Consider the following 15,371-nt stretch of genomic DNA (forward strand, 5'->3'; position numbering starts at 1 on the left):
TAGACCAGGCTGGTCTCGAACTCACAGAGATCCGCCTGCCTCTGCCTCCCGAGTGCTGGGATTAAAGGCGTGCGCCACCACCGCCCGGCTGATTTAGATAGCATTTTACAAGGTAAGAGGAGAGACCTTTTTTTTTTTCACACTATCACCATTGTACCATAGCTATCATTTTTGATTAATAACATAGAACAGTGAGTTGATAAGTTATTACAAATCAGCAACTAGTTATTCACAGCATTTGTTCAGAATGGAAAAAGAGGCACAAGGCTTAAGCAGCAACATTGAGTTAGGTACCATGAAGGATTCATTACTGCCTAGTCATTTATTTTCCCGAGTTAAGACTCTTTAGAATGCTATGGTCATTCTCTACTGGAAGTAATGAAGACCACCACATCCTGGCAACTCCTAGGTGTTTATGCAGTAGGCCCCTGTTGGCCTTGGCGGTCTCTCTGTTCTCACAGTGTGTGTGCAGGGTGTGTTGGGAGCATGCTCCTGCTGCTTTGACATCTTACCTCTGCTCCAGTTCTGTCTTCATAAACTCTTATTCAGGTTGGCATAAGCTTATGGCAGCCCAGAAACACAGTTAGACATTTTAAGGCCTGTCCTGCTACAGAAACAATTGATACTGTGTAGTATTAATGTTTTGTAAATAAAAATGATTTTGTGCATAATAGAATATTTTATTATTTATTTAGCATTATTTCTTGAGGTTAAAAAATAACAGACACATGGTACAAAATATGGTGCTACCAAATACATGGAATGCTTGCCTAGGAATGTTTTATATAGTAATTTATTGTATAACATTTTTAGCAAAATTAACACTTTCTGGAACACAGAAACAACACTCACTACCTACAAGATGCAGAAGCAGGTCCCTCTGGTGCAGAAACCAAGTTGTCCGCAAGGGGACAAACCTTAGCTATCATGTTACAGTTTCTTTAAATATCACTGGCTTTTTTGTGTGCCTGCTGGCTTGCCTGTCTGTTTCCATTTTTTTCTTCGTGTGCCAGATGTGATCTCGTTTAAATTATATGCAGGCAAAGTCCCAGTGCCTTTCAGAGACTTCCAGTCTTCTGTGAACCCTCGCCCAGTCACTCAGTGCCAGCTTGCTGCTAAATGGACAAGGGTCTGTGATATGCACTAGGGGGAAAAGTAAACACCCTCCACACAGGCCAAACAAGGTGATTGAGTCAGGTCTGACAGGTTTTATACTGGGATTTTTCCATGGCTCCCATAGCATTATTGAATGCTTACAGCTAGTACGTAATATACAAGTTTCTACGCTGACCACCTTTTCCTGCATTTTTTTTCACGAATCAGATTAAACTATCACATGAAAGACAGCTTAGTTATTAGCAAACCTATAACAGACCCAATCCCACCTCGCTTTTGAAGATGGAGCTTAAAGCATACTGCATCCAAAAGAGGTTGGATTAAAGTTTTGACATAACAAAAATATATACAGGAAGTGATTAATTTTGCTCATAAAAATGTCAATTGGATGTAAGCTAAATGATATAGTGTTATTTTTTATTTATTCTTCCAAAAATAGTAAATAAAAAAATCCTCAAAATAATTTCAAATCAAGGCATTAACTAAAATCCTCGGAGTAAATGGAACTTTGGTTTATGAAAGCCCATTCGCAGTATTACTGTAATTATACCCCTAAAAAGCTTTTATGGTTATTATGCTAACCACAAACTCCTCCTGCATTGTGTTCTATGCCACACTCAACCTCTGTCAAACAGTCCATATGCTGAGTCAGATTCTCTCGCACCTTGGACATGAACAGGATGAGACTCACAGCATTTCTGCACTTCTCTCAAAGTCCTTTTCAAATCTTGATGCCCTTGGGTGCAGGAAGTCCCCTTTGGCCAACGGGATCAACTTTCCCAGCCTTGCTATTTTATAACTAATAATCTAAATGGCCCTAATATTATAACATGTTATTCCAGGTTTGATGTTGTGGCCTTATGCCTGTTTCCTGTGTCCGCCATCTATGTGGTAGATTTTTCAGGAGCAACTGTAACACTCTTGTCCATGTATTCAATCATTCCTTAATAACCATAGAAATAGGTGCTCCTGTCTACCTAGTCTATCATTTCTTAGAAGCCGTAGAAATAACCTCTTTCGTGGCTGATGGTTTAACTTCATGAAAAAGACACAGGAATTTAAAAAAAAAAAAAAAGAAAACCACATGTGGTTCTTTGTTAAAATATGAAATTAGCTCCAGAATTTTTGAGATTGTAATGCAGCATTTCACAGTCAATTGCTTGGGTCTTTCAAACAAACTTGGCTTTCAAGCGAAAGCTTGTGATAGTGTTAGTGGAACTCAGATTTCCTGAAATGTTGGCTTCGCCCTCATTTCAGAAGGACAGGTATTGCTGTTTGTCCATGCTTATATGTGATTGTTTCAATTTTGTTTTTCTTTTGTGTGTGGAGAGGTATTTATTTGCTTTCCCCTTTTCACCAGTTTCACAGAATATTTCAGCTTTTTTTCTTTTGCAGTTGGAGCAGCAGACCTCCTCTCCGCTACTCCTCTTCTCTCTCCCTCACAACCCAGGATTTTCTGCAGCTTAGTAGTCAGTCTCTGAGCCCTGTTTTCATGCCGTGACTGTTAATGACCCCAGAACCAAGCAAGGGGGCCTGGATATTGCAAGTGCCAGCTAACTTTTGTCTTTTGCAGTCTTCGTATTTGGCACTGGGGATGCCATAGACCTAACTGACTTGCATTAATTCCAGAGACTATATAGACCAGTGAATGATTTTCAGTTGTGCCCTGATTTGTTCACCTAAGACATGACTTTTGGAATAGTGGTGTAAGGCTGGAGAATGCACCCGCAGGACCCCTGCACCTGAGCCCTTGGCTGGAGAGTGGAGCACGTGGAGTTCCTGTAGCCGAAGCTGCAGTTCTGGGGTCAGCAGTCGAGAGCGCAAGTGTCCTGGGTAAAGTCACAGCTCCTGGTTTGGGGGCGGGCATTTCAACATCAGTTTCGAAGTAGCCAGGCTTTTACCGCCTGTAAATCATAATGGGAAACAAAAGAAACCGTTACAACTGTACTGCTGCCTCAAATTATTGACAAAAACTCACCTTTGATAAGGAAACCTTGATCAGTCTTTCTAAACAATGAATAATGAAATCTACAAAAGGAGACAGTTCCTGAGTCAATGTAACGATATATACTTAAGTGAACAGGAAGTACAGTCGAAGAGCCAAGTAAACAGTTGAAGGGACTAGTGAAAAGGCAAGAGGATGATTGAACTTCAGAAAGGCAAAGTTATGAGAGCAAAGTTAGTGATGGTAAAAGCTAAAAACACCAACAACAAAAGCATGCTGGGGTCCACATCCAGTTGAGGGTCACTGACAGACCCTCTTGCTCAATGCCACTGCACCTGGACAGAGCACAGGGGGTGAGGTAGTTCTGCTCAGTTTGGGTTTGTGGTCCTCAGGGACACTGTTCAGTTATACACAGCTGCAAAGTTTCAGAATTTGCTAAAGAAAATATGAGCTTTATTATCCTCAGAACCAATGGCACATGGGAAAAGTTAGCCTTTACATGTTGCTCTGAGCTTTGCCCTTGAATTATGCTTTCGGTGTTATCTAAAGTCAGTTTTATCCTTCATAGATTTTAAAAGATAATTTGAGCATTGAAACAGTCCATTTAAAAAATAATATAGTAGGCCGATGAATACCCTGCTTTCCTCAATCATTTAGTATGTCCATGCTTTTAAAGAAACATTTTATTAGAAAGGATTCTATTTTTATAAATATGATGGTTTTCACATTTAAAAGTTGGTACTTATGGAGGAAAGGTGAAATTTATTATCTGTACTCTTTTTCTAGGCTAGGTTCTGAAGCAAGGGATTGTAATGGCCCCAGAAAACAATACAGAATATGTGAGAATCCACCTTGTCCTGCAGGTTTGCCTGGATTCAGAGACTGGCAATGTCAGGCCTATAGTGTTAGAGCTTCGTCCCCAAAGCATGCACTGCAGTGGCAGGCTGTCCTCGATGAAGGTATGACCGCCAGCTGGATGCAAATTCTTTAACAAACTTGTATTGTTCCACAAATGATCTAGTAGTCATTTGTAGACTTGGTTTTTTTCTGACTTCTCTGGTATATAACAACCACAATATTAAACATGTATACATATTTTTAACTATTCTGAACAATGACTATATAGCTATTGGAATAAATAAAATAAAAAACAAGTTACAGAAAGGGAAAGAAATGTTTCCTATCAGGGCCTAGGGATAGTGGTGGTGAAAAATATGGCAATAGGCACATCCATGAGCTGATGGAGTAACTCAGTGTCCTGCTGTGGCAGGGGAACAGCACTCATGCATTTGATAAAATGGCGCAGAGTAGCACACACAGTTAACAGTGGAATGCTTGTGTTTTCCTCTCTGTTTTACTATAACGACCAAGGGTCAGCCTTGAAGGACTCTAGCTGAGAAGTGGGTCTCCTGATGACCAAATCTACCAGATGTGTGCTTACGTGGCCGTGGACAAATGTACTGTAGCTTCTCTGGATCCATCGTGCTGCCAGGGTTACCTTTACTTCTCATTCCCAAGATGGACTGTGGCTTTCCCTAAGTCTTTGTGATCGCCTACACTCCGATGGCTCAGGGTTTCCTTAAGCTCAGTTCTCTCTGCTTAAGCACATGAGCATAAAAAGAAAAAAAGAAAGTCAAAACCAAAACACAATGAAGAGGTACAGGTTATCACACAACATAACAAAAAGATTAGCCATCAGACTACCTCTAGCTTCTCACTGCCACACACTTACGCTTAGCCCTATCCACAGACAATCATTCCATCTGTTTACTACTAAGTAGCAGGATTTCAGTTCCTCTTTTCAAGGCTAGTCTCTCCAGCTGCGTCCCTGAAGTGACCCTTTTTTCCCTTTTTTTACCTTACTAAACAGTTTGACTTTTGTTTATACATTTAAGTCCCTCTGTGTTGGGTGTTGTGATAAGTTCATTAAAATATGTAGACCTCTCTCTCTCTCTTTCTCTCTCTCTCTCTCTCTCTCTCTCTCTCTCTCTCTCTTTCACACACACACACACACACACACACACACACACCACACAGAAATTTCTCTCTAATGCACAGCCTCCTTGAGATGTGGGCCCACTTTCTAACTTTACAGGTCCGTGCTTCCTTACCTTCAACATGCACTTCCATAACATAAATATTGATAATGTCCTTGAAGAATCTCATGAAAATTAAGATTTATGTGAGTTTTTCTCTCCTATTTTTACTTAAAACATCAAACAAGTAACCCATCCTTGCCTGTCTAAACACTGTGTGTCTTGAATTCCATGTCCCAGGAGAAATCTGACTTCCCTACTGTGTCCCCAGTGGTGTTTCCTTCTGACGCTCTCTACTTTCATGACATCTTCTTCCTGGTTTGACCGTCATTACCAGGAGATAAAATATGCAAGTCGCTCATCAGTTTATGTCTTTGGTCAGATTCTTCCTTTGAGCTTCACATTTATGCCTACAGTGTATTGCTTGGTGTCTCTACTTCTTAACTCTTCCTGTCCATTCACACTGGTTCCTTCTATGAGCTCTATCTCATGAACACAACACTGTTTCGGGTACAAAAACTTAGCCGCCCCATTTTTAAGAATTTCTTGTAGCCTCTTTAAACTTCTTTCTACCTCACACCTATCGTTCCTTTTTGCAGTCCTCAGTAGAAGCAAGAACAAACTCTGTATTGTACTCAAGTGCATAATGCTTTTATGTTTTCAAGCCCCTTAGACAAGGGACTTTCTTAACATTATACCTTCCTATTATTAATCTCACTCACTCTTTATTTACCTTGAAACCTCATGGTTTGGGATGGGAAATTCAGTTTAGGCTAATCTTCTTGGAAACAAGAATTCCCCTGATCACCCAAATTGAGTATATATCCTGCAAGCATCATGTAATACCACAGTTTAGCTCACCGCTATTCCCTCCAATGTATATTCTGAATGTAGCAATAGGTATATATCAAACTTTTAATGTATTTTATTGCATAAAATATTTTTAATATCTTCTAGTTATAAAAGTAAAGTCGATAACCAGTCACCTTATCTCATTATTTGAGGGATATTCCCATTATCACTTCTAATTGGCTGGAGGAGTAATAGAAGGTACATTCATTTGAAACGTATTTACTCGTGTGGAATAAATGAGCAGAACAGGTTTCCTTCAGATTAAAGGAAAATTAGTCAAAATGGGCATCAATGTAATTTTTAAAGAATTCACAGTGCGGATGACTTATCGGGCAAAAGCCTGATGCCCTGAGTTTGGTCTCTACAACACATGTTCGAAGGAGAGACAGACTCTGAAACCTGTTCTTCACCTTCCACATCCACACACCAAGAGTAAAGAAAAATATTTAAAGTAAGTCATAACGAGTGAAAGAAAGTCTGGTTTATAACATCATTTTTGTCATCAGTGAGTTATACCATTGACACAATAGATAATCATTTTAAAATTAAATTTACCTTATATGATTCATAAAACAGAATATTGTACATTTTATATGGTACCATCAATAGTTTTTATAATACTATGCATTCAAATCAAATTGAACATATTTATTTCTTTGAACATTTGTCATTTCTTTATGCTGAAACAGTCGACTGTTTTCCTCCTGTCTTAGGAAATGTGTGGTACACTCTGTTGTCACATAGTCAGTCTCTGAGAGGAAGTGCAACAGAACTCCTTAGCATCCTTTGACAAATTTTCCCAATGCATATTGCCTCTCTCTTCCCAAATTTGATTTCACAATTCCAAACTCTTGATAATACATGTTCTCTTATAATATAGTGGTTATATCTGGATTTTTTATGATACATAGCCATAGAAGGCTATCTGGGTACAGGGTCTTACTGAGGTAACAAATATTCCTTGTTATAAAGAAAAGCAATATATGGCTTCAGTGTTCCTGTACCTATATCCTCTATTGATGCTGAAGCTCTGCTGATAACTAAGTACAATGGGCACCTTGGAGAGGACTGTTTCTTTAAATCAAGTCATAGCACCTGCCTGCCAAGTACTGGCTTGTTTCAGATCATCTTGGTGTCGCAGTCTCTAGTGTATTCTCTAGGAAGAAAGAAAGAAAGATTTATGAACTCGATAAAGTTAAATTATCGAGATAGTGTTGACAATATATTACAAAAGAGAAATACAGAGTTTTTATTTTCATCAGACTTTTGTGGGGAACGTGAGTGGGATTGTCACGAGGGCTAACTCCTTTCAGCTCGTGTATCTGGTGTGCTTCTGTCTTCAATGAAAAGTCTAGAGAGAGAACTCTATATACCGCGTCTAAAGTGTTGCAGGCAGCGTAGCGGCTTTTAAGTCCACAGATCTGACACAGTGAGCGGTCAGCGAGTAAGCACACTTCACTGTGAGGTGTGAGAGCACACTGGACTGCTTTATTGAGGCTTCTAATGGCATCTCAAAGGAAAATTTCAAAACCATGCACATTCAGGGCCGTAGTCCAAGTCCCCCGAATTGTTCAGAGCGGCATTCGGAAGCCACATGTGAAAACTGTTTGAAGAGCTCCGTTTTGAAGGATCATTTAGCTGTCTGTCTTCTCTTTGCAAAGCGATGCCCTGTTCCATGCCTCTGGCTGTTATTTGGTGTTTATAGAATACCATCAGCACACGTGGAACTTTACTAAAGACACAAGAGCCGTGTCGAGGGCAGTAAACTATTTTCCATCCTATTTATACAAGTTTAATAAGCAGGAAAGGGCCGACTGGTGCCGAGGCAGGGGAGTAGTAATGTAGCATGGAGGGTATTCTGAGGTTTCAGATTTGATTATCTGCACTGTTGGTGCCAGCAAGCACTACAGATCCTCTATAAAAGGCTTCAAAATAGAAACACTTTAAAAAAAAATGATGCCACTTTTGAGTCCAAGAGGCAAGTATTCAAAATCCATCCCTCCTACTTCATGCTCAGTCAGGCACTGAGGAAGAATGTTAGCCACTCAAGAATTCCTCACCCTGGTTCAAGGGTTCCCACCCTGGATGTGAAGTATGCCGACATAGTTTCTGAGTAAGCAGTGAAGGGGTTGAGTCCCGGTAACATCAGCTATTGTGCCTCCTATACAAACATTTAATGCTTCTGAAAACGCAGAATACAGAGAATCTGATGACAATTGCTTTTTCTGCTCTAGTAATTTTCTATTTGAGAATGTATGTTAAAAGTAAATTGATTGATGAGACAATTTTCTTCTTTTATTGACTTTGTATATAGAAAAACCATGTGCCTTGTTTTGCTCTCCTGTTGGAAAGGAACAGTCTGTTCTTCTATCAGAAAAGGTGATGGATGGAACTTCCTGTGGATCTCAGGGATTAGATATCTGTGCTAATGGCAGGTGCCAGGTAAGATATTCCTGAAACGAGGCTCTACATGCTGAAGTGATCCATACCCTGGGTCCACGGGGAAGCCTCATAACATGGAGAAATGCTTTGGGTTGAGAGTCAGGAGAACTGGATGGTTCAGACTTGCCTGGGATCGTGAGTAAGAGAAATTTAACTTGAAATGCCATGTCTCTAACTGTATAAAGATGAGTGAAAACTAGGTGGCCCACAAATCCCATTGCCAGCTGAACGGATCTGTGATTTTAAGATATAGGCATAGATCTCATTTTTTTTATTTATGGAATGATCTTTTGTGCTTTTTTATTTTAATTTCATCTTACATTTCAACCACAGTTTTCCCCCACTTCTCCTCCCGCTCCCCATTCCCTACTCCCCCCCCCCAGCCTACCCTCCAACTTCAATCTCATTCCTAAAATTGGAACACTTATATGTTAAAACATTCCCGAAAAAAAAAATCAAACACTCCAGTTTTCCAGTTTTCTCCTATCCTGAGACATAAAAAAGCAGCCATGCTTATCATATTCAAATATTTACCAACATAATAGAATCAATCAACTTTCAAATGCATCCTCTATTTCTGATAGCAGTTATTATATTTAGTTTGCTCTTAAAATGTTCCAATGAATAGGAACTTGTTGTGTGGTTGTTTTGTAGTCAGAGGCTGCTTGTTTGTTTCCCAGCTGCCCAGACCCAAAATAATCACACAACAACTGTATTAATTAAAATACTGCTTGACCAATAGCTTATACCTATTTCTAGCTAACTCTTATGTCTTAAATTAACCCATTCCTATTCTTTTATATTTTACCACAAGGCTTGTGGTTTATTGACAAGGTTCCGGTGGGCTCCAGTGGGCATCTTTCTCCTTAGGCAGCTACGTGGTGACTTCTTGACCCTGCCTTCTTTTCTCCTCTATCTGCTTGGAATTCCTGCCTTGTTCTATTCTGTCCTGACATAAACCCACGCGTATTCCTTATTCATTAACCAATAAAAGCAACACATATGCAAAAGGACTTCCCACACCAGCTTTTCATCAGTCAAATGAGCATGAATAGCAAGCACAGTGGAAAGATCAAAAGTTATAATGTAAACCTCACAACTCTGACACTATCACAGTTTTTCTTCAGCTGGAAGATTAATATGCAGGAGTCAGGCATCTCTGTGAACATGGCTAGAGAGGACTGGGCACAGGGGAAATATTGACCCCATAAGGACTTCTTAGGGGCTGTTTTTTCAGAGATGTCACTTTGGGAACTGAGAAAAGAGACCTTTCTGTCTTTAGATGTACGTGTGTGTGTGTGTGTGTGTGTGTGTGTGTGTGTGTGTGTGGTCTGTGTACTAAGGCAGACCCTGGAAGTAAATGTGATCTTAAGGACAATAGGGATTAGTTTGTTTGTGAGTTAGTTTGTTGCTATTTTTTTTCAAAGCAATTTCTGAAGTGTTTTCTAGAAATGGGAGAGATGTGAGCAAATTAGCTGAGTGTAACTGTACTGCAGCTGCAGCAGCATCTCTTGGGAAATCATGTTCTCCAGTAAATCATACATGCTATACGCACATGCATTAAGTGGTTTGCAAATTTACTTGTTAGAACAATGGCCAGTAAATTTGTTCCATATAGATCTCCGAAAATTGCATAAAGATTTCCCAAACCATACCACAGACAAAATACACAGCTGAACACACACAAGCTCTGCATGGATTGAACCGTGACCCAAAACATGCTATAGACTTAGGGTTAGAAACTGGAACCTCATACAAGTTGAGTGTTCCAGTTTCAACATTTTGCACTCTGCTATGATGTTGTAAAACTGTAAAATTGGGCTGTATGGTACTGTCACACACGTCAACAGAACATGCCTGTGACTTGAAACATCTCTACTGATGACTGACTATACATATTTTGCTTTCAGAATTATACATTATATAATTAAACTTGTAGTTTTATTTCATCGTGACATAGGGATCTGTCTGGTTAGCGTATTTGTAAATGGATTTATTTGTAAATATTAATACTGGCAATTGTATGTATTGGATATAACAGTCCGAACAGCTCTAATCGTCACATCACAGTGTTATATATCCATGACATTTTATCGAACCTTGAGCTAGACAGTAAAATTATGCCAACCAAAATTCTGCACAAATTCTCCCATAAATCTGATTACTATAATTTCAGTAGAATTCTCTGAAATGGCATGTGACTTCTGTCTGCATCAAGATATATCAAGATTAATTTTTTTAAAATTAAAATGCATCATTTGGCCAAAGTATGATGAAAAACATGCAGAATTTTCTGAAAGTGCTCTGAAAATTGGGAATTTGATTAGCTTGCTTTGTTTATAATCTCAACGGTAAAGTCACAACCTGAGTTTGGAAACCTGAATATGATGAATACAGAGATCCTAAAGGGGTTTCATGGAGAAACCTGTTTAGCCCAATATAGTGTCTGTTGCTGCAAAGATAAGGAATAAGGAATGGCCTGGTCATCCAGCCATTTGCTCACAATCAACACACCAGGGGTGTTTAACATACCTGCCCCAGGTGAATGGGTATTGCCTTCCTGAGCCATTCATCTTCTGCTTCCAGGTTCATGTGTGTATCCTGAGCCTACCAGTTGTAAAACACAAAGACTTCTATTTTCACTGCTTAAGTATTTGATTATCTTATGTATTTGATTATCTTATTTGCTATCCAGATAGGCTTTCGTCCTATCCTACACGTTTCCACTTAAACACAAAGGGCAGATTGCTTTCTTAGCCAGCACTCAGGTGTTCCCGACTCCTGCTCTGTGACCTCCACATATGTTGTATTTTAAGCACATCCTATGATGGCCCCTTCTGAAATAAGCGTGCCTGGATGACCAAAACCTTCTGCTAAGCGCTGCTCTATGCCTTGATGCTGCTGGGCCCTCTGAGGAAAGCATGCCCCCATAAGCAGCATTCACATGTCGTTTGCTTTCTCTGAACATCCATCGCTAGCTGTTTTTAATAATCTGTGTGCTTCCCAGATCCTAACTGTTTCGATATCAGTCACAAACAGATCCTTGATTTTGTTTCTATTTTTTTGTATTTAAAATTTTCCCATATATAGGGGTCACTTGTCTTATTAATTATCAGTCTCTCTTTTGAATCTTTTTTATGGAGGAGGGTCTCTCTGTGACATTTATTTATTTATTTATTTATTTATTTATTTATTTATTTATTACGTATACAATATTCTGTCTGTGTGTCTGTCTGCCTGCCAGAAGAGGGCACCAGACCTCATTACAGGTGGTTGTGAGCCACCCTGTGGTTGCTGGGAATTGAACTCAGGACCTTTGGAAGAGCGGGCAGTACTCTTAACCAGGGAGCCATCTCTCCAGCCCTCTCTGTGGCTTTCTTGAAGTATTGATAGACAAAATTTTCCTTGGTGTATGTATACTCAACTTGGGAAAATAAAATCATATCTCCTAGTATCAGTGGCAGGCAATAGTTATTCAATAGAAAATAGCAAATGTATTCGGTCTTAGTTTCCTACAGACAAAATAGTTCTGGGAACACATAAAGATGAGTTTTTCAACAACTCACACTTCCTTGTGTCATTCGGGTTTGCGAGGTCCTGCACTCACTTTGCTTCGGAAGTTAGGCCACCCATGCGTTGAAATGCAGTCGCTCAGTAACATGAACATATGGGACCAGAACATAAGTCCTTCCATTTTCCTCAAAAATTTCATTTTCTTCAATAATTGTTTCATTTTCCAAACTCTTTGGGATATCATTCAAAATTTACTATAAGAAGAATTCACTCACCACTATCGACAATTTGGCCAATTTGCCAGTTTTTTTTTTTTTATTTGACATGAGTTTTGGGCATTATCTGCAATGTAGAATGTAGCAGTTTGATCATTTGCCTCTCGGGAACCTGATCTTTAGAGATGAAGCTCACCTTAAGTCAGTGGTTTAATAAAGGGAGGAAGGCAACAACTCAATTTAAAAAAAAAAGTATTTCAGTTTTCATTTTGTTAGTTTGTGAATTGCATGCTGGCATATAATGTATTGTGATCAAAATTCATGCCACCTTCCCTCTTCCCCAGTTCCTCCTTTATCCCACCTCCCATTTTTTCCTTCCAATTTCATATATTTTGTTTTAAACTCACGGCATTCACTTAGTGCTGCCAGGGTGAGCATGGGTCTAGGGTCATGTACTGGCAAATGAACTGTATTTCTAATGAAAAGTACATCTCCCTTCCCAAGTATCCATAGCTCTTCATCTAAAGATGGCACTTCATGAGCATCTCTGCCACCTGCTGGGATTTTTGTCTTGCTTGACTTTATAAACTCATACCTGCTATGAGTTAGCTTATGAAACTGCCCTGCCACGTCCTGAAAACACCTCTTTTCCTGGAACTATCCCTTCTGGTTCTCTACGCCTTCTCTTCTTTCTTGATTGTGGAGCCTTGTGAGGATGGCAAGAGTCCTTTGGATTATGCACAGAAGTTGTATAGTTGAATTATATGATAGAGTTATTCTAGACGTTTGAGGAATTTCCACACTGATTTCCATAGTACATGTTTGCAGTTCTTCTAACAGTGAGTAAGTGTTCTTTTTCTACACATCCAAGCTAGTGTTTTTGGTCATTTGTTTTTATGATCTTGGCCATTGTAACTGGAGCAAAATGAGATCTTAAAGTAGTTTTAACTTGAATTTCCCTGATGTTGCAATTCAGTCATTAGAGAACTATTGCTTAGTTTTTCTTAGTATTTAACTTTATGTTTTAAGTACTTCATATATTCTAGACTCTAATTCACTTTTGGATATATGACTGATAGGACTCAAAATTGGTTATTTCCTAATTTTCTGGCTGCCTCTTCATTTGACTGATTTTGTTCTTTGCTGTGTAGAAAGTCTTTATTTAATGAGGACACATTTGCTGATTGTTAGTCTTAATACTTATGTTTCCAGGCTCCTCTTTAGAAAGTTCCTTCCTGTATCTATCAATTGAAGTGTATTCTCCAATTTCTCCCCTACCAGAAATTATATTGAGATTGTTGGCCCTCTTTCAGTTGAGTTAGGTGGAGTGAAAGATGAGGATTTACATACTTCATTCTACATGTAGTTATCCAGGTGAATCAGAGCCATTTGTTGAAGGCACTGTCTTCCCTCCAATGTGAATTCTTGGACTCTTTTTACAAGTGTCTGTAGGAGTGTAAATTATATCTAGGTAATCAGTTTTAGTTCATTGTACAATGCATCTGTTTTGATGCTAACCCCACGATCTTTTGATTGCTACAGTTCTGTAGTATGTCTTTAAATTGGGGATTGTCCTCAGCAGCATTTTTGTTCCTTTGGTTTCTTTGTCAATTCTGGGTCTTTTGTGTTTTCATATACATTTTAAGGTTGTGTTTTTGTTATCTGTGAAGAATTGCATTAGAATTTTAATGGGGAATTACTGAATCTATAGATTGTCTTTGGTAGGATGACCATTGTCACATTATTGATCCTACCAATTCATGATGTATTTTTCTGGTATGCGCCTCAATTTCTTTCCTTATAGTCCCAAACTATTCATTTTATAGGTCTTTCACTTCCACGGTTAGATTTAATGCAAGATATTGTTTGAGGTATGTAGAAGGCTGCCTGTTTTGTGTATAATTTTTCATCCTGCTGCTTTTTCTGAGCATGTTTATCAACTGTAGGAGTTTTAGGAGTTAGTGTAATGCTGGCTTTGTAAAAAGAATTTGGAAGCAGCCTTTACTCTTCTATTTTATGGAACAGTCTGAGAAACATCAGCTTCAGTTCTTCCTCAAAGGTCTGTTAGAACTCTGCAATAAATCCACCTACGCCTGGGCTGGTTTGGGTTTGAAGGATTTTTATTGCAGACTCAACCTTGCTATTCATGATGGATTTATTTAAATATTTATGTCTTCCTGGATTACTTCTGCATGTCAGAAGCATTAGGAAACTCCTCCTCCATTTCTTTAGACTTTCCAGTTTTGTGGAATTGAAGTTTGGTAAGTGTGTTCTTCTCAACCTCTGGATTTCAGTGGTGTCTATTGTAATATCTCCTTTCTAACCTCTAATTTTATAAACTTGGGTCTTCTTTCTTTTTGCTAATCTTGCTAACGTTTTGTCAGACTTGTTTATCCATTCAAAGAACCAGATCTTCCTTTAATTGTTTTTTTTTCAATCGTATTTCCTTAATTTCTGCTTTGATCTTGATCATTTCTCCCTGCTTACTATTTGGGGTATTTTGATTTTGTTTTTCCAAGGCTGTAGAGGACATGGCTTAGTTGTTTATTTCAATTTTGATGTAAGCACTTTCCTCTTAGGACTGCCTTCCTTATACCCTGTTGATTTAAATATGTTGCATTTTCATATTTTATTCTACTCTAGTTAAGTTTTAACTTTCTCTTTTTATTTTTTGATTAATCCAACAGTGTTGTTAAATTTCCTTGACTTTATATTTTTCGTGATTTTTATTACATTTACTATATCTACTCTTACTTGATTGAGATTAAATGAGATATAAATAATTATTTGTTCCCTATATTTGTTGAGAGATGGTTTATTTTTATGTTCCACTCTATGCTCCGTTTTGTTGAAGGTTCCATGAGCTACTGAGATAAACATTATTCTCTAGTGTTTGCACAGAATGTTTTATCTGTTAGATCCATGTGATCTGCAATGTCCCTCACCTCTACTGCCTTTTTGCACACCTCCCCACCCCAGATTGTAGGCAGAGACCACTTGTTCCTTACCAGCTTCCCAGACCCAAAATAATCACACAGAAACTACATTAATTATAACACTGCTTGACCTACTAGCTCAGGCTTCTTTTAAACTAACTCTTACATTTTAAATTAACCCATTCCTATTATTTTGTATTTTACCACAGGCTTGTGGTTGACCTGTAAGGTTCTGTCCAGCATCTATCTCCTTCTGCAGCTACATGGCGTCTCTTTGACTCCACCTATCTTTCTCCTCTTTCTCTCTCTCTCTCTC

General features: G+C 38.7%; 1 protein-coding gene across 1 annotated transcript in view; it reads left to right on the forward strand.

Moving 5' to 3' along the window:
* Adamts19 (ADAM metallopeptidase with thrombospondin type 1 motif 19) overlaps positions 1 to 15,371 on the forward strand; it is a 177,927-nt gene that overhangs the window by 98,127 nt on the left and 64,429 nt on the right. Inside the window, exons 12-14 of the mRNA XM_005356385.3 lie at positions 2,819 to 2,949; positions 3,848 to 4,020; positions 8,264 to 8,391. Of these exons, the coding sequence (XP_005356442.1) occupies positions 2,819 to 2,949; positions 3,848 to 4,020; positions 8,264 to 8,391 (432 nt within the window). The remainder of the gene's footprint in view (positions 1 to 2,818; positions 2,950 to 3,847; positions 4,021 to 8,263; positions 8,392 to 15,371) is intronic.

Source organism: Microtus ochrogaster, chromosome 18 (assembly GCF_000317375.1).
Source record: "Microtus ochrogaster isolate Prairie Vole_2 chromosome 18, MicOch1.0, whole genome shotgun sequence".
Classification (NCBI taxonomy): Eukaryota; Metazoa; Chordata; class Mammalia; order Rodentia; family Cricetidae; genus Microtus; species Microtus ochrogaster.